This window comes from Bos indicus x Bos taurus, chromosome 17 (genome assembly GCF_003369695.1).
Source record: "Bos indicus x Bos taurus breed Angus x Brahman F1 hybrid chromosome 17, Bos_hybrid_MaternalHap_v2.0, whole genome shotgun sequence".
NCBI lineage: Eukaryota > Metazoa > Chordata > Mammalia > Artiodactyla > Bovidae > Bos > Bos indicus x Bos taurus.
In genome coordinates, this window is record NC_040092.1 from 71,942,876 (window position 1) to 71,966,605 (window position 23,730).

The 23,730-nt window shown below is 37.9% G+C and overlaps 1 protein-coding gene across 2 annotated transcripts in view; it reads right to left on the reverse strand.

Annotated features, from left to right (window-relative positions):
* Window positions 1-23,730, reverse strand: part of CPE (carboxypeptidase E) — a 148,076-nt gene that overhangs the window by 29,639 nt on the left and 94,707 nt on the right. For both annotated transcript variants that reach the window (XM_027513519.1, XM_027513520.1), the window contains exons 2-5: window positions 22,027-22,223; window positions 20,201-20,368; window positions 9,331-9,448; window positions 7,603-7,785 (exon numbers count right to left, since the gene is read on the reverse strand). In XM_027513519.1, coding sequence (XP_027369320.1) covers window positions 7,603-7,785; window positions 9,331-9,448; window positions 20,201-20,368; window positions 22,027-22,223 — 666 coding nt within the window. The remainder of the gene's footprint in view (window positions 1-7,602; window positions 7,786-9,330; window positions 9,449-20,200; window positions 20,369-22,026; window positions 22,224-23,730) is intronic.

A 23,730-nucleotide genomic window follows, 5' to 3' on the forward strand; every position in this document is an offset into this window, starting at 1 on the left:
CATGTTTTAATGATAAAAACTCTCAACAGGTTGGGTAGAAAAGGAACATACTTTAACATAATAAAGTCCATATATGACAATTCCACAACTAACATACTCAATGTCGAAAGATTTAAAGCTTCTCCTTTAAGATCAAGAACAAGACAAGGAAGTCTACTCTCACCATTCCTATTCAATATAGTTTTAGAAGTCCTAGCCAGAGAAATGAAGCAAGAATAATAAATAAAAGACACACATGTTAGAAAGGAAGAAGTAAAATTATCTCTGTCTGTAATGATATGACTTTATATAAAGAAAACACTAGAGACTACCAAGAACATACACACATACACAAAACTATTCGGACTAATAAAATAACTCATTAAAGTTTCAGGATACCAAATCAACGTACAAAGATCAGTTACATTTCTATCTGCTAACAAAAACTATCCAACAAACATATAAAGAAATCAATCTCACAATAGCAACAAAAACAATAAAATACTTAGGAACAAATTTAACCAAGGAGATGGAAGAGCTGAACAAAGAAAACTATAAGACAGTGATAAAAAAAAAAAAAAGAAATGAAAGAAGGTACAATTGTAATGGAAAGATACCCGATGTTCATAAATTTAATACTGTTAAAATATCCATAGCACTCAAAACTGTCTATAGATTGAATACAATCCCTATCAAAATCTCAATGACGTTTTTGACATAGCTAGCAGAAAAATATCCTAAAATGCATATAGAATCACAAAAGACACTGAGTAGCCAAAACAATCTTGAAAAAAAAGAACAAAGAAAAAATAAGAACTTCTTTATTTCAAGTGAAAAGTGAAAGTGTTAGTCACTCAGTCATGTCCAACTGTGCAACCCCATGGACTGTAGCCAACCAGATTCCTCTGTCCATGGAATTCTCCAGGCAAGAATACTGGAATGGGTAGCCATTTCCTACTCCAGGGGATCTTCTCAACCCAGTGATTGAACCCAGGCTACCTGCATTGCAAGTCATACTACCAAACTAAAATAATCAAAAGTTTGGTATCAGCATAAAAACAGACACATATCACTGAACAAAATCAAGAATGAGCCCAGAAATAAACCCTGATATATACAGCCAACTAAGATCAGTCCTGGGTGTTCTTTGGAAGGAATGATGCTAAAGCTGAAACTCCAGTACTTTGGCCATCTCATGCGAAGAGTTGACTCACTGGAAAAGACTGATGTTGGGAGGGATTGGGGGCAGGAGGAAAAGGGAAAGACAGAGGATGAGATGGCTGGATGGCATCACTGACTCGATGGATGTGAGTCTCAGTGAACTCCGGGAGTTGGTGATGGACAGGGAGGCCTGGTGTGCTGCAATTTATGGGGTTGCAAAGAGTCGGACACAACTGAGCGACTGAACTGAAATGAACTGAATATTTGATAACAGAACCAAGAATGCTCAATGGAAATAAGATAGTCTCTTTAATAAAACGTTTTGAGAAAACTTGATACATACCTGTAAAAGCAACAAATGGGACTTTTATCTTACACTAACACAAAAATTAATTTAAAATGGGTTAAAGGATTAAATTCAAGACTTTGAACTATAAAGTTCCTAGAAGGAAACAGAGAAAAAACTCCCAACATTGGTCTTAACTAAATTTGTGGGGTATGACACCAAAAGTATTAGATTAGTGCAAAAGTGTTTGTGGTTTTGCATTGTTGAATTTTGTCATTTGATACTGGAATGCATTCTTAAATAAATGTGGTTATGTTATACATAATTTTACTGTGCAATGTCTAGCTTTATGTTTTTTGCTAATGCCATTACTTGCTGTTTATTTTATATTTATTTTAGACTATAGAAATGATGTTAGACAAAAAGCAAATTTGAGTGATCTTCTGATTTGAGTTCAAAATGGGTCATAAAGCAGTGGAGACAACTTGCAATAACAATGCATTTAGCACAGGAACTGCTAGTTCAGTTCAGTTCAGTCGCTCAGTCGTGACCAACTCTTTATGACCCCATGAATTGCAGCACGCCAGGCCTCCCTGTCCATCACCATCTCCCAGAGTTCACTCAAACTCATGTCCATCGAGTCGGTGTTGCCATCCAGCCATCTCATCCTTTGTCATCCCCTTTTCCTCCTGCCCCCAATCCCTCACAGCATCAGAGTCTTTTCCAATGAGTCAACCCTTCTCATGAGATGGCCAAAGTACTGGAGTTTCAGCTTTAGCATCATTCCTTCCAAAGAAATCCCAGGGCTGATCTCCTTCAGAATGGACTGGTTGGATCTCCTTGCAGTCCAAGGGACTCTCAAGAGTCTTCTCCAACACCACAGTTCAAAAGCATCAATTCTTCAGCGCTCAGCTTTCTTCACAATGAACATACAATGCAGCAGTAGTTCAAGAGGTTTGACAATGGAGACAAGACCCTTGAAGATGAGGAGCACAGTGGCTGGCCTTTGGAAGTTGACAATGACCAACTGATAAGATCATCAACACTGACCCTCTTACAACTACATGAGAAGTTGATGAAGACTCAACATCAATCATTCTACAGTCATGAGGCATTTGAAGCAAATTGAAAAGGTGAAAAAGTTCAATAAGTGAGCTGATTGAAAATTTTAAAAAATCATTTTATAAGTGTCATCTTCTCTTATTCTATGTAACAACAATGAATCATTTCTCAATCAGATTGTGATGTGCAACAAAAAGTGGATTTTACACAACAATAACTGGCAATAGCCAGCTCAGTGGTTGGACCAAGAAGAAGCTCCAAAGCACTTCCTAAAGTCAAACTTGCATCAAAAAAAGATCATGGTCACTGTTTAGTGGTCTTTTGCCATCTGATCCACCACAGCTTTCTGAATCCTGGCAAAACCATTATATCGGAGAAGTATGCTCAGCAAATTAATGAGATGCACTGAAAACTGCAATGCCTGCATCTCGCATTGGTCAATGGAAAGGGCCCAATACTTCTATATGACAACACCCAACCACACATCACACAACAAATGCTTCAAAAGTTGAATGAACTGGGCTATGAAGTTTGGCCTCATCCACCATATTCATCTGACTTCTTGCCAACCATCTACCACTTCTTCAAGCATCTTGAGAGAGGTAAGCAGGTTGATAGGCAGTCCAGGGCCCTTTAAGGAGAAGGTGAATATTCTCACTCATGCTTTCCTTAAGCCTTGTGCAACAATGCATCTTGCCCAAAAGAACTGGCTTTTCTTTAGATCTGGAGCTAATGAATATACAGCAGCCATACATTTTACTCAAGGAAAATGCTTTTCTTAGACCCCATTATGCTTTTCTTGGGCTCTATGTTAATGATTATAATTGTAACAAATCTTGTCTGGGAAACTGTTTCTCAGTAACAATATATCTCATTCATAAATATATTGCCAGGAACTTATTCCTTCTGGCTAAGCTTGTACTGAAGTTATCTCAGGATGCATGCCTTGGGAGAGGGTCTGGTAGAACTTTTACAACCTTGAGGTATTCTTTTTATCTATTCTCAGCCTCCAGTTGAAAAGTATATAATGCTCTGCTTCAACTAGTGAGTTGGGTACTCTTTCTACCACTTTCTGATGTCAGAAGCTTCTATGTCAGAAGCTTTCTCTGTCCTATCAGTTATATAAAATGTTGCTGCACAAAGCTCTGAGTGACTGAGACTGTGTTGGTTCCAGAGTTAAATCTTCTCCTTCGGAGACCACAAACTTGGCACCAAACACCATAAGCTATCAATCTCAATAACGTTTTACAAAGAAAATGCTTCCACAACCAGCAAGAGGCAGAAAAGGCTTTCCTAGAGTTTGCTGAATCCCAAAGCATGGATTTTTATGTTTTAAGAATAAACAAACTTATTTCTTGTTGGCAAAAATGTGTTGATTGTAATGGTTCCTATTTTGACTAATAAACATGTATTTGAGCCTAATTATAATAATTTAAAATTCACAGTCTGAAACAATTTTGTTTGCACCAACTTAATACATGTAACAAAAGCAAAAATTGATAAGTGGGACTGCATCAAACTGAAAGCTTCTGCACAGCAAAAGATACAGTCAACAAAATGAAAAGGCAATTTAAGGAATGAGAGAAAGTATTTCCAAATCATATATTGGATAAGGAGCTAATATTGAAAATATGTAAGGAATTCATACAACTCAAGATAAGTTTCAAAAAAAAAAAAAAACTTGATTAAATAATGGGCAAAAGATCTGAATAGACATTTTTCCAAAGAAGACACACAGATGGCCTACAGGCACATGAAAAGATGTTCAACATCATTAGTCATCAGAGAAATGCAAATGAAAACCACAAGAGATATCATCTTATACTTGTCAGAATGGCTATCTTCAAAAAGAACACAAATAACATCAGTGGACAAGAATGCAGAGAAGAACCCTCCAACACTGTTGTAGGAAATGCAAATTGGTACAGATACTACAGAAAACAGTATGAAGCTTTCTGAACAAACTAAGAATAGAAATACCATATAGCCTGACATACATCCAAAAAGAGACAAAAATACTAATTCAAAAATATACATACACCCCAACATTCAAGCAGCATTATTTATACTTGACAGGATATGAAAGCAACCTAAGTGTCCATCAACAGATGAGTGGATGAAGATGTGGTATATATACACAATGGAACACTACTCAGCCATAAAAAAGAATGAAAATTTGTCATTTGCAACAACATGGATGGACTTGGAGGGTATTATGCCTAGTGAAATAAGTCATACAGAGAAAGAAAAATACTGTATGTCCCTTATACATGGGATCTAAAAAATAAAGCAGTGAATATAATAACAAGGAAAAAAAAAAAGATTCACAGATATAGAGAACTAACTAGTGGTTACCAGTGGAGACAGCAAGGAGGGGAGGGGAAAGATTGGGGAAGGAGATTCAGTTCAGTTCAGTCACTCAGTCATGTCTGACTCTTTGGGACCCCATTAATCACAGCATGCCAGGCCTGCCTGTCCATCACCAATTCCCAGAGTTCACTCAAACTCACGTCCATCAAGTCGGTGATGCCATCCAGCCATCTCATCCTTTGTTGTTCCCTTTTCCTCCTGCCCCCAATCTTTCCCAGCATCAGAGTCTTTTCCAATGAGTCAACTCTTCACAAGAGGTGGCCAAAGTACTGGAGTTTCAGCATTAGCATCATTCCTTCCAAAGAACACCCAAGACTGATCTCCTTTAGAATGGACTGGTTGGATCTCCTTGCAGTCCAAGGGATTCTCAAGAGTCTTCTCCACCACCAAAGTTCAAAAGCATCAGTTCTTCGGTGCTCAGCTTTCTTCATAGTCCAACTCTCACATCCATACATGACCACTGGAAAAACCATAGCCTTGACTAGACGGACTTTTGTTGGCAAAGGAATGTCTCTGCTTTTCAATATGCTATCTAGGTTGGTCATAACTTTTCTTCCAAGGAGTAAGCATCTTTTAATTTCATGGCTCCAATCACCATCTGCAGTGATTTTGGAGCCCAAAAAAATAAAGCCTGACACTGTTTCCCGATCTATTTCCCATGAAGTGATGGAACCAGATGCTATGATCTTCGTTTTCTGAATGTTGAGCTTTAAGCCAACTTTTTCACTCTCCACTTTCACTTTCATCAATAGGCTTTTTAGTTTCTCTTCACTTTCTGCCATAAGGGTGTTTTTATCTGCATATCTGAGGTTATTAATATTTCTCCCGGCAATCTTGATTCCAGCTTGTGCTTCTACCAGCCCAGTGTTTCTCATGATGTACTCTGCATAGAAGTTAAATAAGCAGGGTGACAATATACAGCCTTGACGTACTCCTTTTCCTATTTGGAACCAGTCTGTTGTTCCATGTCCAGTTCTAACTGTTGCTTCCTGACCTGCATATAGGTTTCTCAAGAGGCAGGTCAAGCGGTCTGGTATTCCCATCTCTTGAAGAATTTTCCACAGTTTATTGTGATCCACACAGTCAAAAGCTTTGGCATAGTCGATAAAGCAGAAATAGATGTTTTTCTGGAACTCTCTTGCTTTTCCCATGATCCAGCGGATGTTGGCAATTTGATCTCTGGTTCCTCTGCCTTTTCTAAAACCAGCTTGAACATCTGGAAGTTCATGGTTCATGTATTGCTGAAGCCTGGCTTGGAGAACTTTGAGCATTATTTTTCTAGCGTGTGAGATGAGTGCAATTGTGTGGTAGTTTGAGGATTCTTTGGCATTGCCTTTCTTTGGGATTGGAATAAAAACTGACCTTTTCCAGTCCTGTGGCCACTGCTGAGTTTTCCAAATTTGCTGGCATATTGAGTGCAGCAGAGGTACAAATTATTACATATAAAATAAATAAGCTACAAGGATATATTTTATACCATAGGTAAGACAGCCAATATTTTATATGGCGACCCACTCCAATATCCCTGACTGAAAAAATCATATGGATAGAGGAGCCTAGCAGGCTACAGTCCATGGTGTCACACATAGTCAGATATGACTGAGCAACTGAGCACAAAGAAATTGAGTACAACCTTTAAAAATTCTGAATCACTATGTTGTACACCTGTAACTTACATAATATTGTACATCAACTATCTCAATTTTAAATAAAACAAGATAAACATATATAATAAAGAAAATATCTGAAAGAATATATTTATCAAGGCATAATTCAACCAAAAAAAGAAAAAAAAAAAAAGCGTATTAAACCAAACAAGTCCTATAATTAGCCAGTACTGCTACTGTCCTAATTCTCTTTTCACTATTCTTTTAGGTGGGCCACAGAAAATTGTTCTTAGGCAGAGGAAAAAAATGGTATCTTTACATTTCACTCTTTATCCTTGTTAGAGGTGATACTACACAACTGTGAGTGATCCAGGTAGCCAGAAAAATGAGAGCTCTTCAAAGTTCATACTCGAACAGAGAGCCATAAGAGCTGCCTTGATGTCTAGAACTGCTTCCTGCAGCTGTGCTGAGGTGGGTTTTTCCATGTCCAGACTCAATAAAATGTGTAGAGCTTCCTGAACTGATAATAGAACTTACTGCAGTAATGAATACAAAATAAACATCCCATATGAAGTGGAACTTATTAAATAAAAACAAAAGGTATGTGAACCAAGATATGCTAGAGGCCAAAGCCAGCCCTCTAAAATACACATTTACATATGTCAAAGCATGACTAACATATAATCATGATGGTATCTTGTTCCCTAAGGCCAGAATTTGAAAACTAGGGTAATTAACAATGTTCAATTTGTATTTTCCCAGTGGATATCTTCAGTTCCTTTCCTACATCTCTTCTACATCTCAAACTCATGTCCATTGAGTCGGTAATGCCATCCAACCATCTCATCCTCTCTTGTCCCTTTCTCCTCCTGGCTTCAATCTTTCCCAGCATCAGGGTCTTTTCCAATGAGTCGGTTCTTCTCATCACGTGGCCAAAGTACTGGAGTTTCAGCTTCAGCATCAATCCTTCTAATAAGTATTCAAGACTGATTTCCTTTAGGGTTGACTGGTTGAATCTCCTTGCAATCCAAGAGACTCTCAAGAGTCTTCTCCCACACCACAGTTCAAAAGCTACATATAAATGGTAATTATTTTTTAAAAGTCACTACTCACATGAAGAGTGAAAGGGAAACTCACCTCCAGGCACGCTGTACCATGCAGCGCCATTGGTCGTTCCTTCTACAAAGCTGCTGTCATCATCATTCTTGCGACATGGGGGCCGATCTGGGTCCGACATTGGGGGGTTGAAGGATGAGTATGCCCGAGCTAAGCTTTGGAAGATGTCGTCATCTGGGCAGGAGCTGTATTCGTGAGCACTACCTGGAAAACAAAGCCACAACACTAAAGAAACTGACACAAACCAACTAGTACTGCATGTTTTCTGGAGATTGATTTAGTGTTGATCTCCTGCTGATACATTTTTAGCTACATCACTATGGGAAAGGAGTGAAGGCTTAAGTACTCAGCAATTACACTTAGTTTTCTTTCAGGTTTTATAAGGTCCACTGCTGATACTGCAAAGTAGAAATTGAGTAGAATGTACATTCTTCTAATGAATTGAAAGCTTCACAAGAAAAGAGATAAGCACATAGTAAATTGGACTTGGGAAGACAGTAAGGAGATTTCCATTGTTAAAATTTTTAATTTATAAATTGCACCTGTACAAATCCAATAGGCACTGTGAACCACTGTCACACATATTCTTCAGTATCTGAATTTACAGTTTTTAAAAACCTCCTACTACTGAAATAAATAATATCTATTTTGGTACACAGTATTCTTATTCTGTATTATCAAATATGCCAGTCCTTTAAATTTCCAAGCTATTGACGAACCATAAAGTCTAAATTTCAAAAGTTTCCTGTGTGGGTGCTTTCAAATTGTGGTGCTGGAGAAGACTCTTGAGCGTTCCTTGGACAGCAAGAAGGTCAACCCAGTCAGTCCTAAAGGAAATCAACACTAAACATTCATTGGAAACACTGATGCTGAAGCTGAAGCTCCAATACTTTGGCAACCTGATGTGAAGAGCTGACTCACTAGAATAGACTCTGATGCTAAGAAAGACTGAGGGCAGGAGGAATAGGGGATGACAGAGGATGAGATGGTTGGATGGTATCACCAACTCAATGGATATGAATTTGAGCAAACTCCGGGAGACAGTGAAGGACAGGGAAGCCTGGCATGCTGCAGTCCACAGGGTCACAAAGAATCAGACATGACTTAGAGGCTGAACAACAACAATATCCTGTATTACAAAGACCTAACTCTTCAAAGTCTCCTGAAAATTTATTCAAAAAGGGTAATTTCTTGGAACAACAAAAATTAAGCTGAGAACATCTATCTGGCTAAAGTTTGCTGTGTCTGAAGATTAGCTAAAACTAGTTAAAGAAAATCAAAGCATCACTTCTTCTCCCTGACACCACCAAGAAACAGTTCCAAATGTAGAAGTGTGAATGCATAATAAGACACATGCAGAGATATTCATGGGCCCCTGATGGAGTTCTAAAAGTTTGCCTTCAGTTTTAAGCTGTCTTGTACATAAAGCTACATAGATCCGTTATTCCTCCATTTATCGGAATCCAAGAGTTACCCAAGTTCACAACTTTCGTTTTTCCCCTTTCTCTTACCTAAGTAATTATGTTTCTCTTCATTTAAATTTTTTTTAAAAAAATTACAGTCTTTTGTTGCCAGATATATACCAATGCCACATGAAACAGGGGATATTCCAGTTCAACAGATGTATTTCTATAGGCAAAATCACTGAACAACCAGTTCCTTAAAAGAATATTACAGAAATCATTCAATAAACCCTTGTAAAGTAATTGTAAACCTTGAATGAATTATAGAAACAGGAAGAACACCTACCACTCCTCGTCTCATCATATGGATAATTGGCCACAAGGTCTCCTCCGTGAAGATTGGCAGAGAGCACAAAAGGAATATCCATAATCCAATGAATGACAGCCTTCGTCTCAGGAGCAAGCTATATTAAAGATTAGAGGTTAAAAGGATTCTAAATGTGACAGTCGTTGGTGGGGTCACTTGACAGAAAAGACATATAAAAGGTAAGAACAATGACAACTGAAATCTTGTCATATTCCAAGCACTCTGTGATTGTTTTCATAGAAAAAAGAAAAGAGGAGCATTCCTCATCTCTATCTTTCTCAGACTTATAATAAAAAATATTTCTATTTCCTTAAAAGTTCTATTTAAAAGCTGCCAGTTTTCTTTCTTTGTAACTTGAAAAACAGCATACAAATCATTTACAAATTTGGGTACATCTCCATCTGAACTTGTTAATAATAATGATAAGACAAGGAGAAAAGAAAATAGCTGAGCCAAACAAGGTTCTTCTTTATGGTGGTTCAACTCAAGAAAGGTGGTAGATTTTCTTTCTGAGTTTTGTATACTATTTCTCCAATTCCCTTCAACAACTTCAACATTTTTCCTATAAAAAAATTAAATCGGGTCTTTTTCAGATTTCACCACCAAATAATGTACTTTGGGATGATCATCTCAAATTTATTTTTTTCTTTTTTTTTTAATATAAATTTAAGACAACAGCAATTTAGGAATTCATGTGGTCTTTTGAAAGATTCACAGCCCCTCTTACCTTGGAAGCAAAACAAAGGAGGAAAGAAATCTACACCAAAGAATTAATCTGAGCCAAAAGCTTGACACTTTTATGTGATGTGTTTTTAATAGCAACTAGGAAGACTCTCAAACTCCCAATTACCTTTTTTATTTGATTCCCACCCCGCTCCCCCCGCCCCACTGGAAATATGGTTCACATTGTTCTTAGGGACAGAATATCTAAAAACCACTGGATTATATACTTCACATGGGTGAGTTCTATGTTATGTAAATCATATGTTAATAAACCTGCTTTTTAAAAAGAGAAAAAGAAAAAATAATACAGTCCTGAGTACACAAAATAGTATGTGACTACTAGATTTTTGCCTACTGTTAGTTCCTATACAGAGACTATTTCTTACATATACTGTATACACTGTTCATGTTACTAAATGTTCAAAAACAAACAAACTCCACAATTTGATCAGTTAAACTTAATTTCTCTTTGACTATTAATAGAGTCTTTTAGGCTGACTAAATGCTGAACTATCCTCAGTACTGTAATCACATATTTAACTAATCCATAGAGGTGGCTTTGGAGCACCCCTAAATGGGGCTGGTTAAGCCAGTCCTTAACAGAATCTAAAGCCAAATATAACCTATTTTTTAAACTTTCATTGAGAGACTATAACTATAGTTCAAATGTTATGCTCTATAATTATATAGCTTGGCTCTTAAAATATATCAAAGCCATGTTTATTCTATATTCTTCACAACTCTAGCCACTAAAGGCAAGTATTTAATATAATTATTTGATGTAATCATTGTTTGGATGCAATCCAAGCCAAGGCCCATATACTGAGCCTAGACAATGGTGGACATAACCAGACTGAAGACCTCGAGGGCAGATGAGAAATGATTCAGCAGGAGGAACTCCAGGGAACAGAAGGGACCCTGTGCTCAGAGAGGTTCAGAAGAGCAAAGAGAGCATCTGGAGGACTTGGTAAAAATGTATGTTCCTTTCCATAACTCAACCCCATTGCATATATACCCCAGACTTCCTGATTCAACATTCACAGGAATCTGAATTTTTTAATTGACATATAGTTGATGTACAATATTACATGAGTTTCAGGTATACAGCATAGTGATTTTCAATTTTTAAAGGTTATATTCCATTTATAGTTATTATAAAATACTGGCTATATTCCCTGTGCTGTACAATATATCCGTGTGGCTTATTTATTTTATTCATAGTAGTTTGACCCTCGTAATCCCCTACCCCTATCTATCTCTTCCCCTTCCCCCTCCCCCTCCACACTGGTAACCACTAGTTCTCTATATCTGTGAGTCTCCTCCTTTTTCTTATAGTCACTAGTCTGTTTTATATTTTAGATTTCACAAATAGGTGATACCATACAGTATTTATCTATCTATGCCTGATTTAGTCCACTTAATACTGTCCATATCCATCCATGTTGTTGTAAATGGCAACATTTTACTCTTTTTTATGGTTGAGTAGTTTTCCATTATGTGTGCATGTATGTGTGTGCTTCTTTATCTAATATCTGTTGCTTCCATATCTTGACTACTGTAAATAAAGAATCTGCCTTTTTAATCCTTCATTCCTACAACTCTATAGTTTTAAAACCACTCTAATGATACAGCATCTACCACTCTAATGATACAGCATCTTCCCTCATAGCTCAGTTGGCAAAGAATCCGCCTGCAATGCAGGAGATCTGGATTCGACCCCTGGGTTGGGACAATCCCCTGGGGAAAGGAAAGTCTACCCGCTCCAATATTCTGGCCTGGAGAATTCCATGGGCTATATAGTCCATGGGGTCACAAAGAGTGAGACCTGACTAAGCAACTTTCACCTTCTAATGATACAGAGAAGAGACTGATGGTTGCCAGAAGCAAATTAAAAACTTTGGATTATAAAATAAATCCTAGACATGTAATGTATAGCATGGATAATATAGTTAATAATACTGTATTGTATACTTGAAAGTTGCTAAGAGAAAATATCTTAAAAGTTCTCATTACAAACAAGAAAAAAAAAGTGTAACTATGTATGGTGATAAATGTTAACTAGATTGTTATACAATCATCTCACAATATATACAAATATCAAATCAATATGTTGTATGCTTCAAATTAAATAATGTTATAAATTAATTATATCTATAGGTATGTATCTGTATCCATACCTATCTATATCTATAGATATATATAAACACAGAACCTACATACCTACATTTGAGCTATTTCAAATCCTAAAAGATGATGCTGTGAAAGTGCTGCACTCAGTATGCCAGCAAATTGGGAAAACTCAGCAGTGGCCACAGGACTGGAAAAGGTCAGCTTTCAGTCCAATCCTTAAGAAAGGCAATGCCAAAGAATGCTTAAACTACCACACAATTGCACTCATCTCACATGCTAGTAAAGTAATGCTCAAAATTTTCCAAGCCAGGTTTCAACAGTATGTGAACCAAACCATGAACTTCCAGATGTTCAAGCTCATATTAGAAAAGGCAGAGGAACCAGAGATCAAATTGCCAACATCTGCTGGATCATCAAAAAAGCAAGAGAGTTCCAGAAAAACATTTACTTCTGCTTTATTGACTATGTCAAAGCCTTTGACTGTCTGGATCACAATAAACTGTGGAAAATTCTGAAAGAGATGGGAATACCAGACCACCTGACCTGCCTCCTGAGAAATCTGTATGCAGTTCAGGAAGGAACAGTTAGAACTGGACATGGAACAACAGACTGGTTCCAAATTGGGAAAGGAGTACCTCAAAGCTATATATCATCATCCGGCTTATTTAACTTATATACATCATGAGAAATGCTGGGCTGGAGGAAGAACAAGCTGGAATCAAGATTTCTGGGAGAAATATCAATAAACTCAGATATGCAGATGACACCACCGTTATGGCAGAAAGTGAAGAACTAAAGAGCCTCTTCATGAAAGTGAAAGAGGAGAGTGAAAAAGTTGGCTTAAAGCTCAACATTCAGAAAACGAAGATCATGGCATGCAGTCCCATCACTTCATGGCAAATAGATGGGGAGACAGTGGAAACAGTGAGAGACTTCATTTTTTTGGGCTCCAAAATCACTGTAGATGGTGACCGAAGCCATGAAATTAAAAGACGTTTACTCCTTGTAAGGAAAGTTATGACCAACCTAGATAGCATATTCAAAAGCAGAGACATGACTTTGCCAAAAAAGATCTGTCTAGTCAAGGCTATGGTTTTTCCAGTGGTCATGTATGGATGTGAGAGTTGGACCGTAAAGAAAGCTGAGCACCGAAGAACTGATGCTTTTGAACTGTGGTGCCGGAGAAGACTCCTGACAGTCCTTGGACTGCAAGGAGACCCAACCAGTCTATCCTAAAGGAAATCAGTCCTGAATGTTCACTGGAAGGACTGATGTTGAAGCTGAAACTCCAATACTTTGGCCACCTGATGGGAAGATCTGATTTATTTGAAAAGACCCTGATGCTGGGAAAGATTGACGGCAGGAGGAGAAGGGGACGACAGAGGATGAAATGGTTGGATGGCATCACTGACCCAATGGACATGAGTTTGAGTAAACTCTGGGAGATGGTGATGTACAGGGAGACCTGGCGTGCTTCATGCCATGGCATTGCAAAGAGTTGGACATAACTGAGAGACTGAACTGAACTGGACATACCTACAAAGCATTAAAAGGCTAAGAGTGAAGTGAGAAAGGGGTGATGTGTAATAACATTAATGAAATGCCTACTATGTATCTTGAACCGGGCCATATCAAAACACTGTCTAAGCCTAATTAACAAAGATGGAAAAAGGAGATAAGGCAGACATGGGCAATATCATCCATGATTAAAGCCGATTTACTGAAGATTTAGTAAAATATAAACAAATCTTGCTTCTGTTCCTGAAAAGAGTTCAAAACTTATTTTTTATATGTTTCTCTTTTTATTACCTTTATAATACCCAGGAAAGGTATTGGCAAAGAGACTTTTTAAAATAAAAGCTCTAATTTTTTTTTAAGTTTCATGAACATGCATCTTTTTAAAGTATTTCTTAAACTAGATATATGAAAATATCTAATATAAAGCTTACAGAAATATTATATAGGTTCCATTGGGGAAAAGGATGGCAGTGCTGGCTGAAAATGACAGCATTTTCACTAAAACTGTTAATCTAATATCCTGTCAACATGAGTTTATTTCATGATTGTTCTATGATTGGTAACAATAATTCTTTTTCTCGTTGCTTAGTTTCTTTTTTTTATACAATAGTATAAGATGTTTATCAGTTTTCATAAGCAATAGACAAAAAGTAAAAGATAATTACAATTGCAAGCCATAATAGTAACATGATTAACTTAACAATGTAAAATAATTACATACAATTTTGGGGTCAAGTAGAGTGATGTGGTAAGTGGAAGTGCACACATGCACATGTTTTCATCCACCTAGTCAATCTATGTTTTTTGGCTGGTGCATTTAACCCATTTACATTTAAAGTAATTATTAATATACATGATACTGTTGCCATTTTATTAATTGTTTGGGGTTTATTTTCTGTAGGTCTTTTCCTTCTCTTGTGTTTCCTGCCCAGAGAAGTTCCTTTAGCATTTGTTTTCAAGTTGGTCTGGTGGTGCCTCATTCTCTTAACCTTTGCTTGTCTGGAAAGCTTTTGATTTCTCTATCAACTCTGAAGGAGAGTTTTGCTGGGTAGAGTATTCTTGGTTGTAGGTTCTTCCCTTTCATCAGTTTAAATGTATCATGCCATTTCCTCTGGCTTGTAGAGTTTCTGTTGAGACATCAGCCTGATGTGAGTTCCTTTACGTTATTTGTTGTTTTTCCCTTGTTGCTTTCAATATGTTATCTTTGTCTTTAATTTTTGTTAATTTGATCACTATGTGCTTTGATGTGTTCCTCCATGGGTTTATCCTGCCTGGGACTCTCTGTGTTTCCTGGACTTGGTTGACTAGTTCCTTCCCTATGGTAGGGAAGTTTTCAGTTATTATGTCTTCAAATATATTCTCAGGACCTTTCTCTCTCTCTTCTCCTTTTGGGACTTCTGTAATGCAAACATTGCTGCATTTAATATTGTCCCATAGGTCTCTCAGACTGTCTTCATTTCTTTTCATTCTTTTTTCTATATTCTGTTCTGTGGCAGTGATTTCCACCATTTTGTCCCCAAGGTCATTTATCTTTCTGCCTCAGTTATTCTGTTATTGCTTCCTTCACATCTTCTCCATTGTTTTCCCAAGATCCTAGACCATCTTCATTATTCATTACTCTGAATTGTTTCTCTGGAAGGTTGCCTGTCCCCACTTCAGTTAGTTATCTTTCTGGGGTTTTATCTTCTCCCTTCATCTGGGACATAACTTTCTGCTTTTTCATCATGATTCAGTTCAGTTCAGTTCAGTTCAGTCACTCAGTCGTGTCCAGCTATTTGTGACCCTGTGAATTGCAGCACACCAGGCCTCCCTGTCCATCACCAACTCCCGGAGTTCACTCACACTCAAGTCTATCGAGTTGGTGATGCCATCCAGCCATCTCATCCTCTGTCATCCCCTTTTCCTCCTGCCCCCAATCCATCCCAGCATCAGAGTCTTTTCCAATGAGTCAGCTCTTCGCATGAGGTGGCCTAAGTACTGGAGTTTCAGCTTTAGCATCATTCCTTCCAAAGAATACCCATGACTGATCTCCTTTAGAATGGACTGGTTGGATCTCCTTGCAGTCCAAGGGACTCTCAAGAGTCTTCTCCCACACCACAGTTCAAAAGCATCAGTTCTTCGGCTCTCAGCTTTCTTCATAGTCCAACTCTCACTACCATACATGACCACTGGAAAAACCATAGCCTTGACTAGATGGACCATTGTTGGCAAAGTAATGTCTCTGCTTTTCAATATGCTATCTAGGTTGGTCATAACTTTTCTTCCAAGGATTAAGCGTCTATTAATTTCATGGCTGCAGTCACCATCTGTAGTGATTTTGGAGCCCCTCCAAATAAAGTCTGACACTGTTTCCACTGTTTCCCCATCTATTTCCCATGAAGTGACGGGATCAGATGCCATGATCTTTGTTTTCTGAATGTGGAGCTTTAAGCCAACTTTTTCACTCTCCTCTTTCACTTTCATCAAGAGGCTTTTCAGTTCCTCTTCACTTTCTGCCATAAGGGTGGTGTCATCTGCATATCTGAGGTTATTGATGTTTCTCCAAGCAATCTTGATTCCAGCTTGTGCTTCTTCCAGTCCAGTGTTTCTCATGATGTACTCTGTATATAAGTTAAATAAGCAGGGTGACAATATACAGCCTTGATGTACTCCTTTTCCTATTTGGAACCCGTCTGTTGTTCCATGTCCAGTTCTAACTGTTGCTTCCTGACCTGCATATAGGTTTCTCAAGAGACAGGTCAGGTGGTCTGGCATTCCCATCTCTTTCAGAATTTTCCACAGTTTATTGTGATCCACACAGTCAAAGGCTTTGGCATAGTCAATAAAGCAGAAATAGATGTTTTTCTGGAACTCTCTTACTGTTTCCATGATCCAGCGGATGTTGGCAATTTGATCTCTGGTTCCTCTGCCTTTTCTATCATGATTAGCTTTCTGTAATGTGGTTTTTGTTTTAGCTGCTATGAGACTGTGGTTCTTCTTGCTTCTTCTGTATGCCCTCTGATGGAAGAGGCTAAGAGGCTTGTGTATGGTTCCTGATGGGAGGGACTGGTAGTGGGAAAAACTGGGTCTTGCTCTGGTGGGCAGGGCCTTGCTCAGTAAAGCTTTAATCCAATTATCTGCTTATGGGTGTGGTTGCACTCCCTCCCTGATAGTTGTTTGGCCTGAGCAACCCAGCCCTGGGGTCTATGGGCTCTATGGTAGAGTTAATGGTGACCTCCAAGAGGGCTTTCATCAAGGAAGACCATCCCAGACTACTGCTGCCAGTGTCCTAGTCCCTGTGGTGAGCCCCTGCTGACCCACACCTCCACAGGAAACCCTTCATTTTGGTTCAGTCTTCTGTGAAGTCACTGTTCCTTTCCTCTGGGTCTTGGTGTGCACAGGATTTTTATTTGTGCCCTCCAAAACTGAAGTTTCTGTTTCCCCCAGTCCTGTGGAAGTCCTATAGTCAAATCCTACTGGCCCTCAAGGTCAAGTTCCTTGGGAATTCCTAGTCCCTTTGTTGGATCCCCAGGCAGGGAAGCCTGATGTGGGGTTCAGAATCTTCACAACAGTGAGAGAACTTCTTTGGTATTATTGTTCTCCAGTTTGCAGGTCATCCACCAGCAGGTATGGAATTTGATTTTATCATGATTGCACCCCTTCTATCATTTCTCTGTGGTCTCTTCTTTGTCTTTAGATGTGGAGTATCCTTTTGTGGTGGGTTCCAGTGTCCTCCTATTGATGGTCATTCAACAGCTAGTTGTGATTTTAATGCTCTCACAGAAGAAGATGCTCTCATTTCTTAGTTGTAACAGACAGCATGGGCAATGGGGAAAATTTGGGAAGATAGCCACACTAAGCTTCCAGAACAATTTTTCATTTCTGTCTTATGCCATGTCACACAGGACTATCCTCTTTTCCCTTCTGATTACCCCTGACCTTTTCTTTTCTAGCCTTCCCTTCTCCCAGGAAAATTGGTTTAGGAGCAGAAAAAATGAAGACCTGTGACTCAGAGGCAAGAGCGTTTAAGTCACCCATTTATCATGTTCTGCCAAAATCCTTGGCCCCAGGCAGCCCTTTCAAAGACTGATCCCCATTTATAGACTCAGTCCAGGTTTCTAGGATGAATTCTAAATATAGACAGGAAAATTTTAAGAATTTTATACAAATAATCTGAGACTCTTTCTCCTGGATCTTCTAACAAGTATCCCAGCCATGTGCTGAGTGCATGTCTGGAGCTCCAGCAGCCGGTTTTCAGATGTTGTGATATGCTTGCCAGGCTGGATTGAACTCATTCATAATAGGCTTTAAGCCTACTATATGTTAGATTAAAATAGGAATTCTAATTCCTGTAATCAAGGGACTGAAATCTAAAATCCAAAAGAAAAACAGCTATATAAACAAGTAGTATGACATATGACATATGTCATATGACATATATATGACATATATAAAGTTCTATATAACTATAAACACCAGGCTGGAAGTATATATAAAGAACATAAAGGCAGGCTTAACAGAATGTCTGGAAGAGCAGAGAAAGGCTTCACAGAGGAGGTGATATGGAAGGGAAGTGAAAAGCACTGTAAACAGCTGGAATAAGCACACATATGAAGATATAAAGTTATTAGAAGATGGTACATTTAAGGAGTACATGGCATATCAAAGCCAGATTAAGGAGTGGCTGAGCTGGCAGCTGCTAGGGGCCAAGGGAAATTTGAATGGTCCTGGAGTTATAATAAAATGGCTGTCCTTTCCAATCTCTCACTTAGAAAGGTACTAGAAGAAGTTGATAAGTAAGAGTGGAATTGCCAGGAAAGACACAAGAGGCAGAGGGACCAGTAGTCGTCGCCATTTCTCCACAATGGGCTCACCTCCCCTCCATGGAACTAAAAACAGCATTCAAACAGTATAAGCTTCAAACTCAATGTTTAGTGGGTGGGTGTGTGTCCATTTGACCCTGTGGTCCATAATAAAGCACTGAGAAACAATGCCGACACAGTAGTAAGAATTCTAGATCCTGGCCTCAAGCCCTTCATATGTACTAACTCACTCAATCCTCTCAAATGCATAGATACTCTATGCAATAGATACTACAATTATCTCCATATTTCAAATAAAGACAAAGAAGCACACAGTGGTTAAATAACTTTCTAAAACTCATACAGCAAGGACAGAACCAACATTTGAACCAAGGTGGCTGCCTCCAGAATCTTCACACTAAATCATCACAGTGGCCTCAAATTTTGAGTTTTTACTTTATTCTTTGGAGCAATGGAGACCTGACAAGTTTAGAGTTTTTAACCAATAGAGCATTTATTTCTGTATGAAAATCACTCCGGAGGAATTTGAGAAGACTGAAAGGAGTTGGGAGAGGCTGAACCCAAAACAAGGATGGGGGTTACTTTCCTCATCAGAACAGAAGACCATAGGGCCTGAGTTTTCAGAGAAGAGAGAGGCTGAGAGTGTCACCAAGATCTGGTAACATGTGTAGGGAGTGGTGACAGACAGAAAATTCAAGGTCTTGATGATCGAGCAAATGAGAGAATAGTGTTTACTCAGGAAAAAATTTATTTCTGGCCATGCTAAGTTTGAAGCCCTAGATGTCACCACATAAAGGGACTGAGTAAGTAAAGAGATCTGGTAGAATCTGTATGATCAACAACACACTGAAGGTACAGAAGAGGATAGAAACCCAGGGAGAGAAATAAGGGTAGCAAATGGGACCCTAAAGGCCAGTGTTTAAGCCAAGGCAGAAGAAGCAGGGAAAGAAACTCAGAAGTGATTTAAAAGGTACTAGAAGAGGTAGAAGAAAGTAGAGTTGTGCAAAGCAGGAGAAAGTTCTGGAAAAGAAGAAAAAGTCAACAGTGTAAAATGCTGTAGGAGAAGCAAATCAAATGTGCTGATAGTGTTAGTCGCTCAGTCGTGCCTGACTCTTTGTGACCCCTTGGACTGCAGCCTGCAGTCCATGAGATTTTCCTGGCAAGGATACTGGAGTGGGTTGCCATTTCCTTCTTCAGGGGATCTTCCCAACCCAGGGTTCGAACCCAGATCTCCTACACTGCAGGCAGATTCTTTACTGACTGAGCTTCGCTCGGTAGCTCGGCTCCCAGGCTGCAGTCCTCCGTGGTCTCCCCCTTCGCCGGAACCACCTCAGCATCGGCGGCAGCCATGGCCCAGGCCCGCAGCATGGCCCCACTGCTCCCGCGCGCCAATGTGCTGATAAAGGGCTCCTAAATAGGCCAAAAATACTTTCTAGACAACTGGGTTCCTCCCTCCTTCCCTTATTGTTACATTCAATGTCATAAATTCATGACCAATTCTAGTGGCAGGACTAGTTTCCAGGCCCCAGGCCCCCAGCCTTGACTTTCACAGCCACAGGGATGTGTCCCATACAAGCATTCATGACACTTCTGCATCCTTCATTGTTATGAAGATAATAGATGTATTTCCTTAGGCTGGAGGAACAGAACCCAAGAAAACCATACATGTTCTCTACCTTTGTGTTTTGATCCACAATTTTCTTCAGATTTTTCAACAGATGATTATTTGGACCACCTTCTTTCTCATTAATATAAACTATTCTGTCCAGGTCGGGAAAGTTCCGGTTCAGATCTATTCCCTGGGCATTGCTTCGACCCACGAACCAGTCCTTCAGCTCACCAAGCTAGAAAAAAAAATCAGAGGAAAATCATCAGTTATTTATTGTTAATGTTATCATTTATTTAAAGTCTTCATTAATGGCTTTTAAAATAATTTATAAGACTATTCATTTCAACAATATCCTCCTACAGTGACATTTTATTATCTAACTGATACACACATGAAAGTATCGGGTTTAAAGCATTTTTTATGGATATTTTCAAAACATTCTCAATGAACAATATTTTAAATGTTAATTATATATACAAGATATTCAACATCAAACTGCATATATGTTAGCTATTAATGTAGATGGCATGCCTCACAGCACACTACTCATTACTTTGTTTAAGTAAAATGCTCACTGTCTCTGAAAACCACAGCAATCTACTTACAAATATTTGAAAGAATAAATTACTAAAGAAGGTTGGGCACTTAAAATGAGTTTAACATGAATTATTTACATATTACCTCTCTCTTATAGTCTTAATGAAAAAGTGTAAGCTCTGTAACTTTTGTTTCAACTTTGTAAATTGAAAATTTTCTGCTTAATTCTAAAAACTTCATTTCACCAATGATATAATCCAGGAACTTAACAAATTTCTAGAATATTCAGTTATATTCCATTTTTGTTTTACTATTAATACTAAATCTCTAACACAGAGATAATGCACATATTCTTAAAGTCAGGTAAGTTCAGATAGCTTAGACTGTGAGGAATTGAAATCTATAAGACAAAAAATAGCAATGACAGTTTTTTGTCCATCCTGACAGTCCTAAATATCACTTTAAAATAGTCAGTAATTTAATTCTGTATGTACTAGAATATACTAGAATTTTTCTCTTCATAACTTTAGAAATTATATCAACATTGTACTTACAGAAATTCACTGTTTGGGTTTTTTACAAGGTCAAATGGTAATTGGATCTTTTATTTTTAATGTACAAAACAAATTCTTAGCTATAGATTAACATACTAAATATATACTTTAATATGTTCCCATTAAACACAAAAATTATTTCAAACTGTAGAAAACAACAAATAAAATGTCCTGCATTCCTGTCCAAACAAAAAGGGAGCACACATAATTATGAAAACATAATTACTACCCAGTTTCTCTAACAGTTAAAATTTACTAAATTAGTTTTTTATTTATGTTAGGAAGGCTTTGTTCTGTTTATTTGTTTTTTTTTTTTTTTTTTTACTTTATGGATCATGTATATCAATAGATAAGAATAGGATTAAGCATCCATAAAACATTATCTAGCCAAAAATCCTTGATTTCAGTAGATGGCAATATAATATCATCTAATTTAGAAACAGCAATGGCATCACTCTTCAATACATGGGAGTAGATAGCTGTCAAACTTCTGGATTTTTAGAAAGAAAGTTACCTAGTGACAAACATGAATGAATAAATATGATTCATTTAACAACAATAACCAAAAAATTAAATATTGACTTATAAAATTCTCATTTGGAATTTCTATGGAAGAAACCGTCACCCATCATTCCTTACCTTCTGAACTTTTTTCTTACCCAGAAACAGAACACCATATCACTTATATTCAGCCTTGCACTCTCTGTAAGCTTCATGTGAGCATATATTCCTTGACTATAAGTATATATGTACAAACCTTAAAAAAAAATTCATGCTCTGCTGTGATCTGACCCACACCCACCTGAGATGCTGCCTTTTCAAAGCCATCAGGGTTCAGAGAAGGCATGATGTGGATTCGGGTGTTGTGGATCAGCTGGACAATTGTCTCATTCCCTTTTTGGTACTCATTGCACAGGTACTGGGCCAGAAAAATGAGCAGCTCCCGTCCGACAGCTTCATTGCCATGCATATTCCCGATGTATTTAAATTCAGGCTCACCTAAAAGCCCAAAAATAAATAATATAGAAACTTTTTTCTATCATACCAAAGAGAAGGCAAATAACAGTGTAAAAAAAGTTGTACAGTTACTAACTTATTACACAAAGAATAAAACTCCCTGCCCTCCACAGTTGATGTCTAAGAAATCTAATCTAAACACAAAATACTTAACATTTCCCTTCCATCTTTTGAGTTCTCTCTTCCCAATCTCCCACTTATTGTACACTGAATTTTGACCCCCAAAATCAAAAGTCTAAATCCTAAGTTTGAATGTAATTGTATCTGGAGATATGACCCTTAATGAGGTAATTAAGGTTAAATGAGGTCATAACCCAGAAGGACTACTGCCCTTATAAGAAAATGAAGATAGAGATAGCATAAGCAAGAAGAGCTACAATCCTAGAGCCTGCAAAATTAAAGCAACAATCACAGAAAGTTAGACAAAATGAAAATGCAGCAGACTATGTCCTAGATGAAGGAACAAGATAAAATCCCCAGAAAAACAACTAAATGAAGTGGAGATAGGCAAACTTCAAAAAAAAAAAAAAAAAACAAATTTTTTTTTCAGAATAATTATAGTGAACATGATGCAGGATCTCGGAAAAAGAATGGAGGCAAAGACTGAGAAGATGCAAGAAAAAGTTAACAAAGACCCAGAAGAACTAAAGAACAAAGAGAGATGAACAATACAATAACTGAAATGAAAAATATACTAGAAGGAATCAATAGCAGAATAACTGAGACAAATGAGCAGATAAGTGACCTGGAAGAAAGAATGGTGGAAATCACACTGAAGAACAGAATAAAGAAAAAAGAATGAAAAGAAATGAAGATAGCTTAAGAGACCTCTGGGACAACATTAAATTCACCAACATTCACATTATAGGGGTCCCAGAAGGAGAAAAGAGAGAGAGGACATGAGAAAATATTTGAAGTCATGAGAGCTGAAAACTTCCCTAATATGGAAAAGGAAGCAGTCAACCAAGTCCAGCAAGCACAGAGAATCCCACACAGGATAAACACAAGGAGAAACAGATTGAGACACATACTAATCAAATTGACAAAAACTAAGACAAAGAAAAAATATTAAAAGTAACAAGGGAAAAACGAAAAATAACTCACAAGGAAACTCCCATAAGGCCATCAACTAATTCTCAGCAGAAACGATGCAAGCTGAAAGGAGTGTCATGATATATGTAAAGGTGTGAAAGGGAAGAATATATAACCAAGAAAACTCTACTCAGTGAGAATCTCATTCAGATTTGATGGAGACATAAAAAGCTTTACACACAACTAAAAGCTAAGAGAACTCAGCATCACCAGACCAATTTTACAACAAATTCTAAAGGACTTCTCTAGGCAGAAAAGAGAATAGCAATTCTAAGGAAAAATAATTCTACACATTCAGTTCAGTACAGTTCATTCTGTCATGTCCGACTATTTGTGACTCCACGGACTGCAGCACAACAGGCTTCCTTGTTCTTCAGCACCTCCCAGAACATGCACA